Genomic DNA, 25,092 nt, shown 5'->3' with positions numbered 1-25,092 from the left:
GATAAAGCTTCTATATCCGGTGCGTATGACGTGCGCGATGTAAGTTCCTGCCATCGCTTACCGTATTTGAATTTTCTTTTGGGATGTGAAAAACAGACAAAAAAAAGTGTGCAGGTGTTACCGCCTGGATTTCCGCCGCATTCGGTTCGTGTGTGTATACGCGTAACGCTTTGCCATTAGAACTCGCAACGTGCAGTCTTTTTTTTTTATTATCTCATTTCTTTGTTTGTTTTTTTGTGGCATGTGGATGATTAAATCGTCCTCGGCTGCCGACTCCTGAAATAGGAAGCGGAGTTCGGGCGAGGGAGGTGGAAGAGAGGGGAGGAGTTGGCGGCCGCTGATGTCTGCCTGCCAAGCAATTAATCTTGCCTCCCGCGTGCCCCCCCCCCCCCCTCCCCCCTTTCCTCGCGCTCGCATTTACTGTTGCTCCCTTCATTTGCGTGTCGTATAGCCTGCCTGAGCCGCCTTTGCTTTTAGTTTCTTCTTTCCCTTATATTTTCATGTTTTCTTTTTGGTTATAGTGTCTATTGCGGTACCCGAACGAGGGTTGATACTAGATTAGTACAAACGTTTTAGCGACAATGTATTTAGTGCAGGGTCAGCTGGCGAAAAAGTAGCGAACTATTCTAGTTTATGGCGAGAAAAGGTTTGTTGTTGCTTCTACCGGTGTGGCTGTTGATGCTGTACACTTTAAAAAAGAAAGGAGTAAAAAAAGAGTATGCTCTCCTCTAGCGCACTCCCTGGGGGGGTTCTAAACGACAGCGTATTCCGTGTTTACTCCCATATAGGCGTATTCGGGTTTAGAGTGTCCTCGTGTTGGCCGAAAGAGGAATAGCAGTTCATGGACACCTTCAAAATTGCTTTATCGGAGAATGTGGCCTGAACTCGGGGAAATTCGCCAGTAGTTTGTCTGCGGCAATGTGATTTGGATCAGTACATTGCTATGCTACTAAATGTTAATAATTAAGCGTTACTTTTCGTGAAGCTAGAGGTCATTAAAACAATATTCCCTTGTTTTACTCTCTAGTGTGAGTCGTGGGGCAGGTTGTGTCTACCTCATGGTTATTACTTGATGTAAAAGGTGGCTTTGAGTACACCTCCATATTTTTTTTTTTTTCGAAGAGGCCTTTGAGGCTGATTTTTTAATAGTTTTCGGAATGTTGTGTGCGAGCTGCAGCCATTTTTCTGCGCTTCCTACGTGCTTATTTTTCTTTTTTTAGCGACAGGCTTCAGCTTATAGGACGAAGCATTGTGAGCGTGCGTTCATGTGAGAAAGATACTGTTCTTTTTTTTTTCTTAGTTTCCCTCTAGAAACACGGCCCCCTGGATTCAGAAGTAACAATAAATTTCGTTCTCAATTGGGAAGCGGACTTTGGTTCATTTGAACTCGCTTATCTCGGACATCTGATTTATTAGAACCGGCACTTTGGCGCCGTCGGCATCAAGTACACTAAAAAATAAAAAAAAAGGCTGCCGTTAATTTCAACTCCGGATAATTCCAATAGATATTATGCCCCCGTCGGGTTCGAACTGTCCAGCGTGCACTGTTCAGTGCACCCTCGACATAATGTTTGCTCCTTTACTTTACGCTCATTCTATTATAGGAAGTTCTGTCCCAGCCAAAGCGCGTATTTGTATGCATCGCTTTGTGCGCTTAAGGACGCGGTCGATATTATCTGTTGTTTGCAGAACCGGTATTAGGGTTTTAGAGAATTTCATTTATTTATTTTTATTTTTTTTGCTGCATTCGATGCAGGTACTTAGCTGTCTAGCATTTACTTTGGTCGTTCGAAACGATGGCTAAGACGAAACCGCGCCTGTCGAGGAATTCGCGATTGAAGCTTTTACGTTATGGGCAAGCTGCCAGTGTACACAAACGTTAAATTAATGCCGCTCTGGCTGCAATATTGGGTGCCAACCTGTGCGGACGTTTTCGGGACGTTTTAGAAACGTTTCATCTATTATCGCTGGTTTATTTTTCGGCATATGTTGACTTTAATGGCATAATGCTATCCTGTATTGAATATTTTTGGAAATAGCTGGAATTTTTACGTGTTCGGCGATACTATAAGTCCCGCATTCGATTTATCTTTTCCACATCACCTTTTGGCGGTGCTGCAAATTGTGTAGAGGCTGCCACTGGGAAGCTGAAAGGCTTGCAAGGTTTGCTATAGCGCTTGCTTTTTAAAATCTACGACGTCAGGAATTCCGCGGAGCAGCGTGGGTACGATGACGTCATCATTTCGTCGTACATTTCGAGTTCTCGTACATATTTATCACAGCAGCCTCGTGAATAGCTCGCATGTCTCGTATAGTACGCCCCCCTGTTCGAGAACATTCGCTGACGTCACGACAGCCGCGGCGCGGCGCCCTTTTGCCGTCGTCTGCACCGGCGCCGTTTGTCGCAGCATTGTCGTCTGCTTCACGCCCCCTCGGGCCGCCATGTTTGCTGCCGTTCCATATACGCGATGGCGGATTTACGACCTGGCGTCCCCCGTTCGAGCTTTTGGACCGCGGAGGTTCAGCTCTTGGCTGCGGCTCCCGGTTGCGTAAGGCTGGCTGGGCGATGATTAACGCTCGGCTCGCGTGCCGGCGTCGTGTCCGGAGACCGCTAGCCGAGTGCTCTCTCGGGAACACCTCCTCCCCTCCCACCACCAGCCCCTTCTTCTTCGTCACGAGGCGGGGTGCATTCGATTAGATCAGTAGTGGACCTGCTGCGCATTCTCACGAAGCCTCTCTCGGCGGGTGGTCGCGCTTTGGTGGCGAGAGAGAAAAGGAAGGGAGGAGAGAGGACTTCGGTCAGGCGAAAGTATCCACGAGCTGCTTATAGTTTCGTTTCCATGGCGCCGCCGCCCGTGTGTGGCCTTGAGTTCTGCAAGCTTGGGTGCCACCGGATTTCTAATGGGTGTACACGCTTTTTCCCTGGCTCGGAGTTCGGCTTCTGTGTGGTCAAATGCTTTGTGGGAAACGCGGGTCTTTGACCCCACTTCGTGCGGTCGAAACTCGTGAGCCGTGGAGCTATTTGGTCGAGCTGCGTTTGGGTATTCTAGTAAAATCAACCTAATTTCTGCAAGCAATATTTGGCAACTAAGACCTTGAACAAATACATAACTCGTTAAGCTTCGCTTTACTCGTCCGAGAACTCCCATGTTGATAGGAAGAGGCACGAGGCGAGCCTCCGCTCAGCTAACCAGCATGAACTGAAGGACAGGACAAACCGTCTGGTTGAAGCTCTAAAAAATTAAGACACAACTGTGTCAAAAATACAATATTTTGTAGTTTTGTCATAAAGACAGATTTTTCTGTTTCGTCGCAAACGACTGATTGTGTTTTGTAGTAACGAAAGGTTTTTCTATCGTTTTGTCGTAACGACAGGTTCTTCTGTTGTTTTGTCGTAACGACAGGTTCTTTTGTTGTTTTGTCGTAACGACAGGTTCTTTTGTTGTTTTGTCGTAACGACAGGCTTTTCTATTGTTTTGTCGTAACGGCAAATTTTTCTCTTCTAACATTCTTCTGGCCACTTGATCAAATGCGTGCTATCAACAGTTCCATCTTCCCATCTTACTGTCTACCGTGTCTAGTCGCATGCTTTGAAACTGTGGAAACCAGTACCGTACGTTGTAAAATTATTTGGCTATTATACTTGCCACAACTGAGGGGAGCGGCTGCTTGCCGCGAAGCAATGGAGGGCGCTCGGGGTTAATTTCGGCAACGTTGGTATCCGAACCCGGCGACCTCGTATTCAGTAACAAAACACAGTGCATCCACCGAGGAGGCACAATGGAGGACGAGTCCGTCGAAACAGTGAGAAATAAAAAGGAAACGTCGTACGAAGCGGATATGCGAGAAACTCTTCGCAACAGCGTGCGCAGCAGGGCTCGATCGGGGAAACTTTCCGGAAATGGGGTTCAGTGATGAACTGGAGAAATTGCTGAATGAAACGCTAAAGGCACCGTCGAATTCGAATTTTAAGCTCGTATGATTATTCTGTAGATTGGATGAATGGTGGTGGCTTCAAGCCCCCGCCTCCGCTCACCCTTCTGCGTCACTTTAGTACGTAGGAAGGCGATGTGACTCGTGCTGTAGTAAAGTTTGTAGAGCGAGTAATTCCAGTAATTCCTTTTAATATTCTCTTCTTCCTTTCTTTTTGTGATACAGTTTGCCGCCGATGTATGGCTTGTCGTCTGCACAGTACCCCTACCTCCCTGTCTATCGGATGGTGTATCGTCTGCTCGACAAGATTTACGGCGCTCGCATGTAATGCTCACGCATTGCCGCCGCCACCCCTCCCGTGCATGCATGCCTGAGTAACGCCCCCTATATTTGCCCCTTCGTATAGTCTCTTTCTCCTCTGCTTGTGTGTGTTTACAGGCTTGACTCGACTGGGGCTTGGCTTCACTCGACTCGCGCTCCTTGCGACATCTCGCGGAGGTGGGAGAGGTGGGGTTCCACTTTATAGCCTGACGATCGAGTTTGCCCGTCGGCTTTAGGAGGGGGCGCGATGTTTATGGCCTGCCTGCTTTGGACCTGCCTCCCACTTGGCTAGGTTTATGGCGGTTTGCCCGCCGCGGGGGTTATGTTCGTTGGTAGACTGCTCACGGGGTGGCGCCTCGAGCGCTAATGCTGAGTCAGTTGAAAGTTGGTCGAAGCGCGCGTCGCCCGTTGTACGCGTGGCGGTGCGTCGTCTAATAATCTCGATGCCTGAGCTATGGCCTCGCGTGGGAGGCGTGCGTTCGTATTATGCGGGTAATCTCGCATGTATGAATGCACGAGTGGGGTGGGCGTCACTCCCTCTTCCTCTGTCGCTCGCTTGTTTGGGAGGCGCGGATCGACCGCATTTGTGGGGCACTCGTCACACTCTCCCTTTCTTTCTTTCTTTCTTTCTTTCTTTCTTTCTTTCTTTCTTTCTTTCTTTCTTTCTTTCCTTCTTTCTTTCTTTCTTTCTTTCTTTCGACGCTGCAATTTTCTGTATTCAAGTAGTCTTCGGTACGATTTTTATCTTTGTCGGTGTCAGGTGCTGTGACATTAAGATGCTTCTGCGCATGCGCCGCGTAGTTTTGAATCCCTACCGTGGCTCTTCTGGCGACCCTGAAGTCAGCCGAAGCCATGTGAGTACTTTTCAAGGTCGTTTATCCCTAGACGGGAATTTCGGGACGGTGACAGAAACGGAGGCGGGTAGCGACAGGGAAAAAGGGGAAGACCGGTCACCAGTCAGCCGTAAAATGGCTTCGCCTGTCGTGCGTGCACCAGTAAAAAAAGTGTTCGTCGTCAAGGCAGAGCTATTCATAGCGTCGCGGCAAAGCTTTGACCTTGGACGGGATGATTTGCGTGCAGCTCGCGCGCTTGCGTAATCGGTAGGGCTGCTTCATAGCAAGTAAGCTTCAGCGCTTGCGAACGCTGCTTTCTCCCCGAAACGCTCGACAGCGTGTTTCCTGCGCGAGGCTCGCGGTGACGATTTTGTCGATCGTTGCGTGATAGTTATGTATAGGTAGGTATCGCTAAAATCGTTGGTATTCAAGCTATGTGTACCTCGAAGCAGGAGTCCCCAGCTCTCCAGAGACAACGTTGCTTTCGTTATGGATACATCTGTCCTCGCCAGCGTCGCCAATTGTAGGCCATTTCAGTATCACGAAGACATGAGAAAGCTGGGAAGCATCGCTTCGTAACACCCTGTTCCCCCGCGAAATACCGACCTATTATTCCGTGGCTCACATTCCGAAAGGAAGCGAGCGCTCTCTTTCGTGGGTGTACGTGCGGGAGCGCCGTTTTCCTCCCTAAATGGGGAAAAAGGGGAGGTGGCGTGCCGTTAGGGGGCGTAGGAGCTTCGATTCCCCTTTCGCGCCGCAAGCGAAACTGCTGCTGCTGCGCGCACCTGGGCGGCGGCGCGCTGAGCTCTCGATCGCTTATCGCGTTCCCTTTCGCTCCACTGATTTCGGGCGGCGGCGTGACGTCATCGCCTTTCCCCACCGCCTTTCCCCACCACGCCCTCCCTCCGAAGCCCGAACGGTTCGAAGTGACTCGCTGCTTCCTACATGTTCGTACCTACTACGTCTACACGGCCTGGTTTAGGGAACTGCTGCTTTCCTTAAGGGAATGTGCCAAAGGGGAACGAGTATGAGGGTAGGGATTGATTCTTAGTTTTAAGGAAGCGAAAGGTGAAACTAAGGAAATCTCTCCTCTACTTTCGAGAAACTATAAAGCTTGGAATTAAGGAAACGGGATCGAGGAGGGAGGAGGGGAGACTATCGACTTTTTTTCCCCGCCGACGCGCTCCTCACAGGGTTGCCTTTCCCCATTTCCCTTTTTGTAAGTCCTGTTGAAGGCCATAGGCCGGCACGAGGCTGGACGGAGTGCGAGGAGAGAGGCTAGGTGATGTCATGTGTATAGCCCGCCGCTGTCGCGGCTTCTCCCGTCAGGAGGAGCGCTAATCGAATTCCCGAGCGGTCGCTCGCGCTGCACTTGTGTGTTTGATTCACGCCCGAGTTTGCGCTCTACGTGGCGACTGTTCCCTTTTTTCCCTGTTGGGGAAGGGACGCAGTACCACCGTGGTCGACTTGCTCTTTTTACGTGAACTGCTTCTAAAACGCGCTTGTGGGCTTGCAGTTCATTCTCTCATACGCGCTCACCTAGGTGTACCCTGTGATGGCCTGACACCACGAGAAGCTTTCTTTTCCTTTCCTTATTTCTTTCAATCCTGCCTTCCTTATTTCTCCCTTCTCATACTTTTCGTTTTTTTTCTTCCCTTTCCTGTTTTCCTGCTCCTTCCATCACCTTCCTTTTCTTTTCCCTTCTTCGTTTCCTTATTTTATTTTAGTCCAACCGGACACCTTCCATTCTTGAATAAATTTTTTCGCCCCAAGCTTTGCGAGGTTTTCTGAAGTGGTGCTCTGGCGGTACTTTTTTGGAAAACTTTCGCGAATCGGTCGGTCGAGCTGGCGGGGATAAGTATCGACTTTTGGTGCCGGACATCGCAGAATCGAATTTGCTTTCGGGCTCTGCGCCTTGTAGCCTTTCTACGCTAGCCGAAAACGCGCGGGCCTTGTAGCTTTTTTTATTTTACGATTTTCGAGTTCGTTATTCGCCGATGTACGGTCTCTTTTGACAAAGTTTCTGGGCCGCTGGGTGTTTGGTTGCTTCTGCGGCGTGTATGTGCAGCATCCCCTATGCGTTCTGTTGCCGTGAGGGTAGGGAGAACTTTTCACTTCACGTGACCCTTTCAGGGCTCTTGAAAGAGCAAAGGGCGTTGCCATACAACTCGACCATACGGCACATTCCATAGAACCCGCTTTGTCTGGGAACTTTTGTTGGAAAGGGCAGTGTTATGCAGTGGATAAAAATCAAGAAAAAGCAAAAAAAAATCGGTGTCTATTCGGTGACTATGCCATTGCAGGCGTGCATGTCTGCTGCGCCGTACTTTTATTGTCATTCATGCACACCGCGTTACAGTCGGATACAACTCAAGAATAAAGCGGCTTTTCCCCGTCAAAGGACCCCTCCTTCCAGCCAATGGCGTCGGCCGATTCTCGTGAACGTGCTATCGTGGCAATGTAGGAGCGGCGCAACAGTGCAGGGAGGGGACTATCCCCGAACATTTCATCTGCCACTCCCTGCATTGTCACTCTATAGCAGGGCCATGAGAATCGGCCGACACCATTGGCTGGAAAAGGGGGTTCCTTTGACGAGGGAAAATCCGCTTGTTTCTTGAGTTGTAACCGACTGTAGTAGATGAGCCTTTACGCGCTCGTTTCGTTGCTCTTGTCGTTCGGGGGTTTCCCAGGACGGCCGCCAGGTGATCAGCGTCAACTTCAAGCGAAATCTCGTCCACACCGATGTAGCTTCCTAAGCCGCCGAGTGTCCAATGGCGTTGTGTGAAGGCCTGGATGCACTCCATGCTGGAGTCTCCATCGCTTTTAGGCTGTATGGCCCACTTTTGCTCCGTCCTGAAGCGTTCGTGGGGCCGGGCGAAGTTGCCACACGAACCTGGTTTCGCCTCTTGTGACCCCTTCTTTCACCGACGCCGTTAACCTCTTTTCTTTGTTTGTTTTTTATCTGTGTGCTGAGTCCATCCAGCGTTTGTGTGTCTTGGCTCCGTTTCATCGTTTCTGCGCCCCGCTTTTATGTCATGAAGCCGTCACTCAACGTGGACCCCTAATCTTTTCAAGTGGGACTACCTTCTCTACCGGTGCGTTACGGTAATAGCCGAGCTGCTTATAGCGTCGCAGACTCCCCGTGTTCCGCACCGGAGGGGCGGCGTAGATTCGAAATTTGGTGAGACCTGAAATTCTTGCAGGTGTACTTGATGTTTTTTTTTTAATTTTCTAGTGGCCTGGGCAGACGGACGGACGGATGGGTGGTCAAAATTTGCGAACACTGTTATAGCCTCGTTATAGCGAAGTTTAAGGGGCCCGGCGGTTACTTCGTTATAGCCGTAGCCTTATTAAATCCCGTGTTGCCCGCGCTTCCAAGGGGAATCGTCATTCCTTCGTTACATCCATTATTTCGCTATAAACCGTTTCGTTATAACGAGGCTCGACTGTATAGTCGTTTAGCGTATTCCTGGATTAAAAGCTGTGTAGGATCATTTATAAACGCGAACGTTGATTACGAAGTATGGATGAAAGTACGTACGTTTGCCAAAAAGATAAATCATATTAGTGACGTGTTTCTCTAAGTATTTCCTTTCGATAGAAAGAGCTTACGGGTTCCCTATCGATTGTATAGGTGATGAGCAGTATGTAACCAGTATGACGTTGTCTGTGGTAATCTTTTTTTTTTCTTTTCAATTGTATTAAGTTTGCGTGAGCATCACAAGATACGTTGTCGCGCCAACGCCCCTTTTTGTGTTTGAGGTGCTCTTTTTCGTGGTTTCTGCATTTTCCCCTACGTCAACTGTTGTAGATCATATTTTAAATAGGGGGATGGTCATCTAGACTGACCATTTAGGCTATCGTATGTTTACCGTGTCCAAGCCGTCGAATACATCTTGATGTATAATATCACACATGGGAGGTGTAGATCATAATCTAAATAGGAAGGTGATTATCTAAACTGACCGTTTATAACTATCCTATATTTGTCGTCTCCAATCCGTCAAACACATCTTGATGTATAATATCACAAATTGGAGGTGTGGCCCCTACTATACCGTCAGTCATTCTTTTTTTTTTTTCTTCGCGAACCGTTAGCGAGTGCATGGAACCTGTTGTTATAGAAGGTGTGACATACTGCAGAAATGTGGTGAGGGGAAGGGGTGGGATGTCGTTTATTCTTTCTTTTTTTTTTTGGGGGGGGGGGGGGGGGTTGCTGTGTACGTTTCCTTCTCGCTTTAATGTCCGAGTTTCGCTGCGAGTAGTGATAGGAGAGAGATTAATTGTGCTTGCCAATTAATTTAAATAGGCAGTTTGAACCTAAATTGTGTTATAGATAATTAATAGAATAATAATACAAAATGCCCTTGATATATGATCTTTTCAGTATGGCCCCGCCGCGGTGGCTTAGTGGTTACGGCTCTTGGCTGCTGACCCGAATGACGCGGGTTCGATCCCGGCCGCGGCGGCTGAATTTCGATGAAGGCGAAATTCTAGAGGCCCGTGTACTGTGCGATGTCAGTGCACGTTAAAGAACCCCAGGTGGTCGAAATTTCCGGAGCCCTTCACTACGGCGACCCTCATAGTCCGAGTTGCTTCGGGACGTTAAACCCCAATAAACCAACCCAAACTTTTCAGTATGTGTTGAACACAATACGGCACCCTGCATATGTACTTAGTACTGAAGTCAAGAGCGCTCCGTAACCCTCCTGCAGATAATGCGAAGCGAGGAATCAGTGCTGATTCGATGGTATTAGTCGGTTTTGGCGTCAAGACTTGTACACTGTGGGGACCATATTTTTCCGTAATTTCGGGCCGCTTATGCATGCCCCCGTAAGGGACAGGAATTGTGATTTTGTGCACAGCTTTAGACGTTGCATGAGACACAGCCATGAGCTACAGAGCCCGAAGTGGGCTCGTCGAGGACCTCGCAAGCTGTGTCCCGGCGTTTCCGTACGCCGACTTGACGATGCATTCCGCGCGCCTCAGGCAACCTTTGTTGTTGGACAATATGGTCCAGTTTTAAAGGGAGCATGTTCCCTTTAACAGTGGACAGTACTGTACGTCATTTTCATTTTTCGGTACAGTCTGTTCAATGGAGCAGTGCTTAAACACCCCCCCCCCCCCCCTTTTTTTTTTTAAAAAAGAAACGAGCGCTTGTTGAGCCACGAACTTGCAAGAGTTCTCAGTTTGAGGCAAGCTCCCTCTCGCGAGAGATCTAAAGGAGTCTTTTTTTTTCTTTTTCTGTTTTTGTTGTCTGCCTCGCTTTTTTTTGCAATATCTCCCTTTCTCGCCTAGTGCTGACGTACGGGAGGATGGCGCAACCTTTCGCGTGACGTCAGAACTGCGTGTGGCATCGACGTTTCTAGCCCGGAGTGCTTGACCGTGGACGTTGAGTTCTTGTGCCAAGAACTTCAGTCCGGCCGGTGACCCGGTGGTATACAAGCAGACGGCCTGTAGTGAGCCTGGGAGTCGCTTCAACGTTTTGAGAGCTTTACAGCCTGAAAAATGCGTTAATTCAAAATTCTGCTTGGGTCTAGGCGGTTGACTGTTCGATTAATCCAAACAGTTGAGGCGGGAAGATGCCAAGGGTATAAGTCACAGAAGCTGCAGACGATGAACCACGATGACGCCAGTTGCCTCACGTAACTTATGTAAGCGGTTGGTCGCTTTGGCATTCAAACTATTAATACACGCCTTTATCCTAACTATGTACTAGTGCAAACCAAACTCAGCTTTTATGTAGAGCACGTGAATAGCCGAAGTATCTAAGGTTGCGAATGCTGCCATATCCTTAGCGCTTGTGACTGTGTTCGAGGAGTCCGATAAGCATTGCTCGATACGCGCGAAATATCTCGTGTTCATTGTCGACGCAGCGTTTCGCTTCGTGTTTAATACCTTTTTATTGCGTTGCGTGTTGGTGTCACGGTTCACGGCTGTTGTTGCGTTCGCTGGAGCAACGTAAGGCAGAACAGAAACAGAAACCAGAGCAGCCATTCGCAACGATGGATGGATGACAGCGGTTTTACGACACCTCGTTGCTGCTGTGGGCGAACGTGGGCCGTTCAGAAATAGGGGAGACCCCCCTCGAACGAAAGGGTAGTATGGGCGCCTGTTGGGAAAATAAAATAAGAGAATAACAGAAAATAATAAAAAGAGAAAGACGCCAGTTGGAGCCAACACCCGGCGCGCCGCGGAGTCGTAGAACCTCTCGGGGTCTCGCGAGTCCATGGCCGCTGGGGAGCCCGTCGTCTGCTCGGACTTTCGCGAGCAGACGAAACCGGGGGGAGGGTGTTTCACTGAGCAGCGGGTCGAGGCCTCGCGTCCCCGTTGGGCTATTTTGACTTTTTGTTTTGTTGGCTGTTCCGTTTAGCGTGTTTAACTGGCCTTGGTTTTAATTTTTGTTATTTTTGTTTTAGTTTGCTGCAATTCAATTTAGACGGTGCAGACGACGACTCGTGGCGTTGAAGCAGCGCTCCGTGCTGGTTGGTGGCTGAAACGAAAGGAAAAAGGCTCCCAGTGAAGAGACGAGTGGAGAGGGAGAAAGAGGGGTTTGGGGAGAGGGAGAGGAGAAATTATCGCCAGTGGCGCCCCTCTCTCTGCCTTTTTGTTCCTCTTTTTTTTTCTTGGATTTCTTTCCCTTTGCGTTTCGCGTTCCCCGTTTAACCTCGGACCCTGGTGTGGTGGCTCGGGTAGAGGGGGTTTCAGTTGTGACGCGTCGGGCGCCGGGTTGGATGCTCAGCCGCGAGTCAGTGACGGACGGTGCGTTGCGGGAAAGGAACGCTTCTCAGTCGGCGCTCCACGATGCTAGTGTTTGAGGATGCCTCGCGTCAGCAGAGGCGGCAACCGCAGCAGCAGCTGCAGCGGACTTGGTCGATATACGACAACAGCGATCCTCCGACGCCGACCTCCGGTTGCTACGACCCGTCGTGGTGAGATAACGGACTTTACTGACTTTTTTTTCTTTTAACCATAATGTTATCCGCTAAGTTGACTGTCGAGCTTTTTGTTCGTGCAGCACTATCGCCATGGTTTCTAGATGTTCGGATGAAGTGCACCAGAATGTGGAGGGGGAGTGTTGTGGTTCTATGCCTGACCCTCTCCTTGACGCGATAAGTTTTTCTCTGTGGCTCCGACGTGGTAACTGACGCGAAAAAACATAATTAAGGGACTAGGGAAAGGGTTCGTGCAGGGCATGGTGCTAGCTAGACGTCAACTGTTCTAAATATCTTTGTCTGGTCCCTCGTCGTTATGTATTTTTTTTTTTGTCTTGCTAGTTACCATGTAGGAGATATTCGACATGCACGTATACTAGACCAACGGTCTTCTGTACTTCAGTGCTTAGGAGCCTGGTTCGTAACAGGTGTCTGTGTCGTTTATACCTCGAGTATAACCACGAGTTTATACCTCGAGGGACCCCGAAGGTCCACTGACCGTTCGTCTGCATGTTTCGTGCTGTCGTGGCGGAAAGTGTCATTATTTCGATGCGTTTGAGCTTTCTGCTTCAAGTAGTTTCGAAATAAAGGCACCGCCAACCTTTCGCCTTGTGTCAAGTGTGATAGTCTACGGGGTCGTTGAAAATAAAATGCTTACAGTGCTTGGACAGGCTAGCTGAGTAGTAGCAATGGAATATATGTTTGGTTTGGTTTTATGGGGTTTAACGTCCCAAAGCGACTCAGGCTATGAGAGACGCCGTAGTGGAAGGCTCCGGAAATTTCGACCACGTGGGGTTCTTTAACCTGCACTGACATCGCACAGTACACGGGCCTCTAGAACTTCTCCTCCAAATAAATATATGTGCCGCTACTAATACAACCAGAGATCAACTTTTTTTTTTTTTTTACGGGAAACCCAGATTTTGCCCCTCATATACAAATATAGCACCCCCTCCCCAAACCTCCCAACGAAGCATGTATGCCGGATATAGCTGGAATCTTGCTTCTTCGTAACGGCCGATCGATTCGGGAGTGCCGCGTACCGCGACCTGCATATTTCATACTTGATGGGGCAGGGTTTAATGACGTCTGCGAGGCTCTGTGACGTTGGGCGAGGAAACGCCGGCGTCACGCCGACGTCATTCAAAAGCTGCTGGCAGCGTCTGCAGTGCTGCACGCGCGTCATGAAGTGTTCAGCGGCGCGTCGTCATGTCCGCACTAAGCTCACGTGTTTACCCCCAGCTGTGTTCGCCTGCGGAACATTTGGTGACGTCACTGCACAGGCCGTGGCGCTGTTCGCAGTCGGAACCGAAGCTGCGCAAGGAATTGGCGTGTAATTATTGCTCTCGCATTGAAATTGAGAGGACATAGTAGTAGCGCTTAAAAAACAAGGACGACAGGGTAGAGAAAGACAACACAGGCGCTAGTGTTGTTGTTTATCTGTGCACTAAAGATTTGAGGTTCTTGTATCGGGAAGTGTCATCACGCATGCGATTCAAATGTTGATTTTTTTTTATGCTCCTGATTGTCGCCTATAAATTCGTTGTTCTCGAGTATAAAAATAATAATTAAAAAAAACTAGCGCCTGTGTTGTCTTTCTCTACCCTGTCGTCCTTGTTTTTTAAGCGCTACTACTATGCCCTCTCAATCCAAACACCGACTAGCCCAGCTTTCTGCCTTAAACTCGCATTGAAAGCCAGTGAAGACCGACGCCATAGTTACGGATTCGAACACTGCTTGTCAGTGTTTACGCTACGAAGGTGGGAAGTTTTGTGCTTTTGGAATTTAATGTTAAGGGTAGTGTACTCTGGGTATTAATTACTACTGGTGCCGCAGGCCGTCATACCAGCTCGGACGGTTTCTTCTGCGTATTGCAGGTTCTTTTGTTTGGCAGCAATCTCCTCAACGTGCTTATTGCTGACGCGTTACTGCTACCAACCACGCCGCGTTACTTCTTGAACTAAATGAGAGAAGCCAACAGCGACAGAAACCAAGGGACAGAGGGGTTTTTTTTTATTTGTATATTTATTTTGTGGTGTACGATTTAGAATATTACTGAATATGTTATCGCTTAAAGCTAATTGATTAGAAAAGCAGAAGCAAAAACAACCACATGCCGCCGGTGGGATCCGAACCCACGACCTCCGAATTACGCGTCCGGTGCTCTACCGCTGAGCTACGGCGACGGCTGTCAAACCTTCTGCTTTCGGGGGTATTTATGTTTACAAATAACCTAACCTTGAGAGTGTTCATCAGCGCCACCCACGTTCTTAAGCGGCGGACGTAGCACGTCCTGTGTTACTGCTGATGGGACGTAGAACGTCATCGAACGTCGAGGGTGGAAGCTGTGTGAGAACCCTCTTATGCAGTCAGTCTCGGTCAGTCAGTCTTCAGTCAGTCACTCTTCACTCAGTCGAAATAGCTTAATTGAGGAGTCATATTAGTTGACTGTTCAACAAGAGTCCAGGCTACCCGACTGAGTGGCGACAGTTTCCACAGTAACTGCGCTGTCCTCATGCGCTCACGAGCCAATCTGCACGCAAAGTGTCGACCTCTCAGTCGCAACTTTAACTCCAGTTCAAGAAGTATAGTCAGTAAAGTTCGATTAATTCCGGTCGGAGTGGCTGTATATCGGCGGATACTACGTGGACGGTGCGTGTATGGTCGCGCAGTGTCGTTTTTTCCTTTATTATCGCCGCTGTTTACGAAATTATATGGACAGTAGAAGTGGTTAACTTGACTTTTTTTTGCTCCTTTGGCCTGTTTTGCGTACAGAGAGAAATAGAAACCCTTTAATGAAAAAAGCAGATAATTTAGCCGGCTTTTATAAATCGCTGTCATGCTACTCTACGTGGGGAAGGGAATTTGGGAGCTAAAGACGAAAGGAGAGCGGTGGGGAAAGGGTAAAATAAAAACATTAAAAAGGGCAGAAGCTAAAATGTGGCCATTGAATGCGTACTAAGGTGCACCGGCGAGAAGGGACGTTAAATATGAAATGAAGTGCATAGTCCGACAAAACGGCTAGCAAAGTTCACAGCGTGAAGAATGCATGAGGCTAACGTGTAAGGTGTCATTAGAACTTGTCAAGATGTCCAGTGTCCTTTAAATATGCAAACGAAAAATTCATTGCATGCCCCTGTTGCCTAGGGCAGGCCAAGGTACCTAAAAGACTGTTCACTGTTGGAGGCATACCGATTTCGAAGAAGGCCACCGCGCAGTGGAACGCGTCTATTTCAGAGTAACGAGCCCCCCCTCCGACCTCCGCGAACCTTTCCGACTTGCTCGATCTTTTAGCGCGATAGCTGTTCTGCGTATCGCCGTTATTGATCGGCGATCGGAAACTATATAGCGGGAACAGGTGACCTTGCCGGGCTGACATTTAGGTCACGTGCAGTCGTCTCGCGTTTCGATTCTCTTCATGTGCACGGGAAAACATACGGAAACAAGGCGCAGGCATGCTAGACAGTGGTCGATATGTGTACAACGCAGCGTTCACATGGCAGTACAGGCGCTCGAGTTCTGCGCGGCTTTTCTTGAGACCTTTTCACGGCCTTCGGAGAAACCTTTTTCTGGAGGGGGGGGGGGGGGGGAGGAGAGGAGGGGGGAGGGAGAGCATAGGTGTTCTAAATGCTGAGCTCTTTGCTATTACTACGAGCACAGCCAATATGACAGCTTTCTTTGACCTCTGTTTGAAGAGATCAATTGCCTTTTTTTGTTGTTTAAAATGCGTATACCACAGTTCTGCCATTGTACAGGTCGCGCTTCCTTGCGTGCAAGGTTAGCACCGCGCAACTGTATTCGCAAATTAGCGCACATTATCGTCGCACCTTGGCGGACCTTCCTGAATTGCAAAATTGGGCGAAGGGTTTCCCCTCTATTATGATGTTGCGCCTTAGTGAAAAGATTATAGCCCAGGTGGGGGGATTGCGTCCGAGGTGCGCTGTGTGTCTCGGTGTGCATCCCCAGCATTCCAGACCTCATCATGATGTGAGGAACTCTAGTCGGGTACAACTCAAGGAGAAAGCGGCTTTTCCCCGGCGAAAAGACCCGCTTCCAGCCAATGGCGGCGGCTGATTGTTATGAGCCTTCTATAGCGTGATAATGCAGGGAGTGGACTATCCCCCTTCATCTTTCACTCCCTGCATTGTCACACGTACGCTAGCAGGATGATGAGAATCGGCCGACGCCATTGGCTGGAAGGGGATCCTTTGACGGGGAAAAGCCGCTGCTTTCTTGAGTTGTATCCGGCTATTGTCCTCGCCCCTCCGCAAGGTTAAGGCTTCCACGGCTGACTTCCTTCGCGGTTGAAGGAAGGTCCGCGCTCGGCGTCTTTAATTGGAATTTAAATTCAACCTCTTCAGTTATCTGTGATTTTTCATTCGGCTTTGTATAGTATTCCTGCTGTCGTCCCTCCGCCGACACGTGGGCCCCGTGTCGAGATGCTGCCGGTCCCCTAGCCATTAACCGATCCGAGGGGCGGAAGCCATTACGTTTTATAGCCGCCCTTGCCTCGCTTAAGAGCATTCACGCTCTGGCGCGTGTAGGGGGGTGTCCCTGATTAAAGGTCCTGCTTGCGCACTCGTTTATCAGGCGCGCCGAGACGGGCAGTCTGCCTGGCTGCCTTCACTTTACAACGGGGATGTTGGAATACCCCGCAGTATCTTCTTCTTCCGCCGCCGTCGGATGACGCCTGGCGTGACAGTCGAATGCGACGAGTCGGGGGAAACTGTGAGGGCGCGGAGAGATAGGCGTGCGAGTTCACTGGTGCGCACCAGTTACCGGGTCGTGTATAACCGCGCGAGCGCCTCCTTCTCGGAACGGGCGTAGGCGTCGCGAGTTCGAATGCGTGCTGCTGCATTGCGAGATTGCGCGGCTTTCCGAGAAGCCGCCCCCTTGGTTGTGCACGAACCGCGCGGTGGATCAAAACTGTAGTCTTTGCGTGTCCTGCTGTTTTCCCGTCTTCTGCAGTTGCTGCTATCCTACGGAGAGGAGGGAAAAGGGAGTAAGGTCTCCTCTAGCGCACTCCCTCTTACCACCTGCAGTTGCTGCTATCCTGCACTCTATAAACAGAGAGGAGTAAAAAGGGAGTTTGTCCGTACAGAAAGGAGTAAGCGCTAGAGGACAACTTACTCCCTCCTTACTCCCTATGAAGGCGTGTAATGACATCCTGTAGTCGGATACAACTTAAAGGTGCACTGAAGAGGATTCTGAACTTGTCTTTTTGCCCCGGGAACTCGATCTACACGTTCCCAGCATTCTTAGAAACTGCAACGTATTGCCCTTTTATGGCCGATTTCCCTAATTAAATCGAATTAACGTCTGGCTCCCGCCCTTTTTTTTTTCGAATTCTGCCTCGTACGGTGGGCGGATTCGACCAACGCGTGGAGTGCCTTTCAGCCAGTCCCGTGGAGGCTTTGCTTTCGCTTCATTTTGTTTGTTAGGTTTTCGTGAATAAATAGTTTCATTTGCAGATAATATAACCAAGGGCGTCCGCAGAATTTTTTGCAGGGGGGGGGGCCCATTGGCTGTTGGCGCCGGAGGGGGGGGGGGGGTTATGTTCGTAGCAAAAAGGCACTATTTGCGGAGTAAATTTATTTATTTATAAATAAATAAAATAAATAAGTAAAATACACACATGAAAGAAAAATTACAAACAGCAAATTAAAGCGTGGCTAGGAGAGATACATTGGAGTTTATCAACGAAGAAACAATTAAAATTAATAAAAATGCAAAAAGATACTATCACTTCGTGGAGAAGAGTGCTCAGTCTTGCTGCATACGGGTTCTCGACACACCCGGATTGATGACCAGCACACAGCACAATATGTTCACAAACACGCAACGACAGTCAGTCAGTAAACAGCAACTGTAGACGCCTGGATTTTTCTGGGCGAATTGCGTGATGACACGGGTGATAAATTCATTCCTGTGCTTCATTACACGCTCTCGGTGCACACTCATCATACAAAGGCCGTCCAGTCTGTCGTTTGTCATCGTTGAGCGTAGCCACGTTTTCACTCTCCTCATTGTACTGAAGGAGCGTTCGACCGTACAGGTAGTAACTGGCAAAGCCAGAGCCACCTCAATGGCTTTTGCAACACCAGGGAAGAATGTCTTGGCCTGATGTAGAAGCTCGCAGTAAGTTATTTCTGATGGGTCCCCAGTTTTGTTGCACCACATCTCGTACCAAGAGATGGCCTCTTCCTTGAAGTTGTCGATGCCGTAAAAGCACTGGAGTTCTTCGGCGAGAACAGCGAACTCAACACGGCTCAAGTGCTTCATTTTTGATGGATGCAGCTGGAGAAGTTTGAAGCTCCTCTCATTGCTTTCAGAAAAGCGCCGAGCTAAAGAAGCAGTGAGGGAGTCCAAGTACGGCACATATATTGCCACACGGTAGTATTCCTCCGGCGACTGAATCCCGTAGTTGTCTCGGTGGGCCTGACGAGAGACTTGTCTTGGCACAGATATCACCACATTTAAGTGATTGGCTGCCTCCCTTGCTGCATTCATGATGTTAGAGAACTCCTCTACAGCGTTCGTCCGGTGGCCGCGAAAAATACGTTGCAGCTCAGTGATGTGGTCATGCACAGAATGGAAGTCCATGGATACACCTTGCAGAATGTTCGTAACTGGTTCGAGCCGAGCGCTGTACATATGCAAGCAGACGATGAAAGATGAGCTTGTTGTTGCGCAGTAGAGGATGTGAGCTCGTTGTCTAGTTGCAGCGTTCGAGCATGATTCCGTGGACGCGAGCTCCTCGAGTGTTTCGACTATGGCCACGTAATGCTGAGAGAAGATCCTAATAGACTTATATTTTGCAGACCATCTTGTCTCACACAGCATCGGAATGTTCGGCACCAATTTTCTCCGGAGTACGCTCTCGCGGAAGAAGTTTATGGTTTGTTTGATTATGCCAATTGTGTTTCGAATTTCAGAGACGTCGTTCAGATCGTTGATGACGAGATTTAGTTTGTGACTTGCACAGTGGAAAAATAGTGCCTTCGGGAACTGTTTTTGTATAATTTTGTTCACTCCAGCTTCTTTTCCAGCCATTGTAGAGCATCCATCGTACCCCTGTCCAACGAGGTTCGAAAGAATCAGCCCGACATTCGTCAAAAACTTCAAGATTGCCGCGGCGATGCAAGCGGAGTTTAATTGCTCCAGCTCTACAAATCCCAAAACTGCTCTCGAACGCACACTTCGGCTCCCGCCTTGTCAATAAAGCGAACGCCTATAGACATCTGCTCTTTTCCTGAAATATCTGCAGTTTCGTCAGCAAGAACGGAAAAAGCAAACGCTTTGTTAGCTTCGGTAACTATCTGCTCTTTCAGGATGTCGCCACAGATTGTGATGATCTCGTTCTGGACGCGGACAGAAGTGTACTTGGCATTGCCAGCAGAAGAAGCGAAGTGCTCCTGAAGTAGAGTATCTCCAGCTTCTACACGAAAGTCAAGCAGATCATTGAAGACTCCACTATCGGACTGCTTGCCGCGAATTGGCAAGTCATGCGTCGCGCAAAAGACAATGGTGGAAACTATTGGAAATAGTTTCTCACGGTTCCTTTCAACTTGCGCGTGGAGTGCTCTGTTCAGCTGCTCTACAACGGGTAGCTGCTTGCCTTTCATCACATCCATAAAGTTCTGTGAGGCCGTCATTGCCTCCTGGTGCCATTGGGATTTTACGTGATCCCTGCACGCCTCGTGCATTTTTCTGTAGTTACTGAAAGCGCGCACGATAAAACTTCCTTGAGTACCCCGGTGAACACGTGGAGGAAAAATGACGCAAAAACGACAAATAGCGCCTTTCGCTGTCGCTGAGTACGCAAGCCAGGGGGCGTAATCTCCCAGCCATTGATGTCGAAAAGGCCTCTTTCCAGGTGTTACATCCTTCTTAAAATCGTATGTAACATTTGGTGACCATGGCTTAGTAAGAAGACGTAACTTCAAAAAGTCCGGTATGCCAGTGAGTTTAGCTTTGCCTAGAAACTCTCCTAAGTCATATTCTTGAGGCAAGTTATTTGTTTTCTTGATGTTGTCCCCGGACATCGATCCCAAGCAAGGAGAAAGGGAATCGTCTCGGCTTACTGCGTGACCGGAGCTCGCTGGTGAAGTTCCTTCCATGGAGACGACGACGTCGGCTACTGTCCGGTGATGAAAGGTTGCATCGCTCTGGTCAAATCCGGACTTAAATCCCAAGAAAGGAGAAATGGAATCATCTCGGCCTGCTGCATTACCTGAACTCACTGTTGACAGAGTCCCTTCCATGGAGTCGACGACATCAGCTACTGTCCGGTGATAAAAGCTTGCATCACTCTGTTCAAATGCTACACCGTTGTCACATATCACACCAGAATCTGCAGGGGCGCATTTGGATAACGCTTCGTCAGACAACCGCTGACGCTTGAAGAAGCGCCGAATGTCCATCATTCGGAACCGCGCGAGACAAAGCTGGCTATGGAGTTCTTCGGGGTTGGTAGTGTTAAAAATATATACACATTGATTGAAAAAACGGTTGAATGCGTACGTTGAAAACAAAAAATGACTATATATACAACGAAAACTTATTTACAAGATAAATGCACGCTCGCAGCTTCATACACCTCGCTCCATCTTGCTCGCGCAACCGCACAGTCGAGTATTTGCACACACACTACTCGCCGCTCGTCGTTTTCTCGTCCGCTGTCTTGATTGTTCTCAGCTTCGTTGACAACCGGCCACTAAAAATACCGAAGCACAAACACAGAGGCGCGCACACATGCAAGGGCCTACTTGCCGCAGTATCCCCGAATGCGCACTGTTGGAGTTGAGGGTTCAGGACAGGAGTGCCGCTGAGCGAAGAGGTAGATGGCGAAAGGAGAATAGGTTTATTTACATTTTACATTGGTGGTTAGAAGTGAGACGATTCTGCCGCATCCGTTGTCGAGTTTTATATCCTTCTTGTTCCCTAAAGTCCCTAGGTTGAGGACGCCCTTGCCGGAGTGGGAGGGGCCTAGAGCTTTCACCTGTGCGCACACACACGACACTGCACTCATGGTCACGCCCCCTTCACATGTGGAGTCTGAGGGAAAGAAGGTTGTCGTCGAGGTAGCGTTGACGGCGGTAGGTGATGGCCTCCGGCCAGCCGAAGGTTTCTGCGGGTCACCGACATCTGTTGATCATCAAATGCCACCCGCCGCTCGAGGCCAGACGCGAGGTCACGAAAACGCCGAAAGTGGTTCCTCGTGCTTGGGTCGGAGATGAGGCCCGCCAGCTTGTCGCGGTGCTTGGGCACGCCAAAGAGCAACCGGAGACGAGGCCCTTTGTTCCCTGGCACGGTCACGGCAAATGGGGAAGATAACGTTCGTCTCCCCGAGGCGGCGGCGGCGTTCTACACGTGCAGGCACTTTGTGAAGGGGGTCTGGTTTTGTTCCTGCACTCCAACCGGGCAAACTCCGTAATTGAAGTCAGCTGGCACCTGGGTCCTCTCGGTGCTTGTGGTCCATGGCGGCAGGCCCGAAAGCAATCACCCTCAAGTCGCTAGCAGCCATACACAGTAGAAACAGGCGTGCTGGCGGCCACCCGGCGAGACTTGTTGTCGTCGTTCCTAATAGCACTTTGGGGGTGAAAGGAACGCCTCGCGACTTCCGAGGGGAAGGGACACTCGCCACTCCGGTCGGAAAATTTGTTTTGTGTGTTTTTATGGGGTTCAGAGCCCCAAAACGACTCAGGCTATGAGGGACGGAGTAGTACAGAGTTCCGGATAATGTCGACCACCTGGGCTGGGTCTCTTTACCATGCACTGACATCGCACAGTACATGGGCGCTGTTGGGATTTGAGGCCCAGCCAGAGGTGACAGGCGAGCCAGGCAGGCGCCATCGGGCTGCCTTGACCAAAGGCGCTGGCTTCCGGAGAAGATGCAAGGAACGCTGGTGTGGGGGCGCCTCTGGAGACTGCGTCGCCGTGAACAAAAGCAACTGCTAATCCCCTTTGCCGAAGATTCTGAAAGCGGCGCTTCTACCGAACTGCGCTCTCCCGTGGATCGGAGGAGACAGCGAGCGGCGGCGGCGCCAACTCATCGCCTGCTTGCCCTTGAGCAGCCCGACAAAGCGGGGGTGGACACGGCTGATTTGTCCCTCCCTCCTGAAGAATTTATCGGTGGCCGGATTGTGCACTGTCTGCCTCCGTGTGGCTATCTCTCTAGAGATCAAAGAAACAGGCACCCATCTCAAGACGCCTCGAAACACATGCTCGCCGGTGCCGCTGTATGTCTGCAACGACGCGTCCCCGGACGCGGCACTTCGCAGATGTGACCCAAAGCTGGAAGCGGGGCCGCTTTTACTCTTTTTGCTGAGCGCACCGCCGCCCCTGGTGTGCGGCCATCACTCACGGTTAGAGTGAGTGATTTTCCAGGGGGGTGCAGCCGCCCCCCCTTGCCCCCCCCTCCGGACGCCCATGAATATAACCGCAAAATAAGCCCGCAGAAATAAAAATACGCGCGGACTATTTGCTTCTACGGACTACTACGTATTACTCCGCCGATGGCAGAGCGACAAGCCGCCGCGGGACTGGGTGAAAGGCACTCGCCGCGTCGGTCGAATCCGCCCACCGTACGAGGCAGAATTCGAAAAAAAAAGGCGGGAGCCGGACGTTAATTCGATTTAATTAGGGAAATCGGCCACACATGGCAATAAGTCCCGGTTTCTAAGAATGCTCGGAACGTGTAGATTGAGTTTCCGCGGCAAAAAGACGAGTTCAGATTCCTCTTCAGTGCACCTTGTGGGTTTCTACGTGGACACAGGCCACCACCCACCGCGGGTTCGAGCTTCGCGCGAGCCAAGGGCCCCGATCAGCCGTCACCACACACACACACTGGGACACCGCTGCGGCGCACTCAACCTCCGCTGGGAGGAGAGCGATTCGCCGCAAAGAAATAGGCCTCCAAGTTCACAGAGGAGACGTTTATTCACATCGTCTTCTAGCTGATACACACACACTCAATAGTCACCCCGTCCCGGGGGCGCGCGAGGAGCAAGGCTCCGCTGCGCGCACGAAGCGACTCGAGTAATGCGCGCCGCTAACACGCCGCTGCAGGAGAATGTCCCCGCGGCAGTGCTGTGATCTCCCTCTCGTGTCGACCGTTGGGCCGGTTGCGAGAGAGAGTGGGCAATAAACGCAAGGTACGCCTGTCGGAGGTCTCTGGACCCCGAGTGACAGGCTCGAGCCGCTGCAGGTCAGAGGACACGTGCGGGCGAGCTCGAGTAAACACTGGTCCGAACGGCAAAGGCCGGCACGGACAAAACAGTTGCGTACGCACCTTACGCTGTCTCGGAGGGATCTCTCTCTCTGGGCCCCGCTCGGACGGTCGCGGGATGCGCGGCCGCCAAAACGGGTCCCGGATTCCCGCCAAAAGGCGCCAATGGCAAAGGCCCTTGGGGAGCCGGGGCGGAGCTGTGGCTAAATGACAGTGATTAGTCACCCAGCCGCCTCTCCACCGCCTGAGGCGGGAGCAAGGGAAAGAGGAGAAACAACGCGGGCGGCCGGCACAGCCGCGCAAAGGCGACGGCGGAAAGCCAGGATTCCCACAACCTTTAAGTCTGCAGTGAAGCTCCGCCCACATTCAGCCTCCGCGCGCAGAATTCCTCCACGACGAAAACGTAGTCCGCTGCTTAAACGTTTCTCGTTACGTAAACGAGAAGGTTATCAGAGGAATAAAATTATGAGCTCTAAGATTTTGATACGTGGATTGTTTGATATAGTATAGCATTAAAAAGCTGATTTCGTTTACTGTTGCGATTGGGCAGCGGAGTAAAGCAGGACGCCGCGGACCGCGGCCCAGTGTTAGCAAATGCTGTTCTTTTAAGTTGTATCCTACTATAATCGAAACCAAGACGAAGAAGTGGGCTTGGGCAGGGCATGTAATGCGAATGCAAGATAACCGCTGCTCCTTACGGGTAACGGAGTGGATTCCAAGAGAAGGCAAGCGTAGCAGGGGGCGGCAGAACGTTAGGTGGGTGGATGAGATTAGGAAGTTTGCGAAGATACGGTGGCCGCAACTGGCGAAGGACAGGGTTAACTGGAGAGACATGGGAGAGGCCTTTGCCCTGCAGTGGGTGTAGTCAGGCTGATGATGATGATGATGATGATGAAAGGCGTATTCGTGTTTAGGGTGTAGGTGGCGTACGAGTTCCTTATGCCACACAGCAGCACTGCTTGAATTGATGCGGAACATAGCAGCTCCTACCCTTCCCCGTTCAGCATTGTGGAAATATGTCTTTGATTATTAAAAAAAATGCACTATACACCTGAGACAGGCTAGGTGCAACGCCCGCTGAAATGAATTGATTTACCGTGCGATTAGTGGCGGGTTATCAGCGCCTGTCGTCTTTGTCATACTGGAGCTTCCGTAAAAGCTTTTGTATTCTGTTGAGTATTCTGTTGAGTATTTTTTTTCGCCGTCGTCTACTACTACTTTCGGTTCTTCCAAGGTCACCTGGATAACATGCGTTTTCCTACCTGCGCAGCCATATGCGTGGAATGTATGAGCCCCCTTAGTTGTTATCCTGGGCTGTTATCTAATCGAGCTGCTGTACGGACGCCAAAATTGGGTTCGCGGAAATGCTTGCTTGTGCGAGCTGTAGAATAGATAATCTGCATTAAAAAGTGGGTAGTGCAAAGCGAGAAAGCTGCACGGGGGAGGTTACCTGCGTATACACGCATATATGTGGAGCGTCGGACGCATACACCATGGGTGAGCAACCATTTGAATGCGCCTCTCGGGCATATATATCCCTGCAACCTGGTTCCCTCCCGGAGGAAAAAGAAATAGCGTAGAATGACCAGCGTGGGAGGGCAAACTTATGCGTATTCTTTGTGGCTTCGAACACGTCTGATCGAGGTGAACTTAGCACTCACATATGACTTTCTTATCTTGCGCACTGCCTGTACATATCAGATATCCGGTATGAATAGGGTAACTGAGCTCGCTTGGGCATATACGTGGAAGAAGCCAACAGTCTTTGAGAAGGTGCAACATTCGTACGTGCTTTGCACTCTTTAACAGAAAGGGGTAAAAAGCGGGCAAAGGAGCGCTC

General features: G+C 50.1%; 1 protein-coding gene across 4 annotated transcripts in view; it reads left to right on the top strand.

The window, feature by feature from the left end:
- Positions 1-25,092, top strand: part of ena (ENAH actin regulator enabled) — a 116,102-nt gene that overhangs the window by 49,441 nt on the left and 41,569 nt on the right. The window contains exon 1 of one of the 4 annotated variants that reach the window (XM_089556827.1): positions 11,690-12,019. The exons of the other annotated variants lie outside the window; for them this stretch is intronic. Coding sequence (XP_089412953.1) covers positions 11,892-12,019 — 128 coding nt within the window. The 5' untranslated portion in view covers positions 11,690-11,891. Of the gene's footprint in view, positions 1-11,689; positions 12,020-25,092 lie in introns of those variants that run through there. 4 annotated transcript variants of the gene reach the window in all.

This window comes from Amblyomma mixtum, chromosome 8, assembly GCF_055824585.1.
Source record: "Amblyomma mixtum isolate Tamu chromosome 8, ASM5582458v1, whole genome shotgun sequence".
NCBI classification, from domain to species: domain Eukaryota; kingdom Metazoa; phylum Arthropoda; class Arachnida; order Ixodida; family Ixodidae; genus Amblyomma; species Amblyomma mixtum.
The sequence above is the reverse complement of the archived record's forward strand: the minus strand, read 5'-3'. Positions and strand labels throughout refer to the sequence as shown.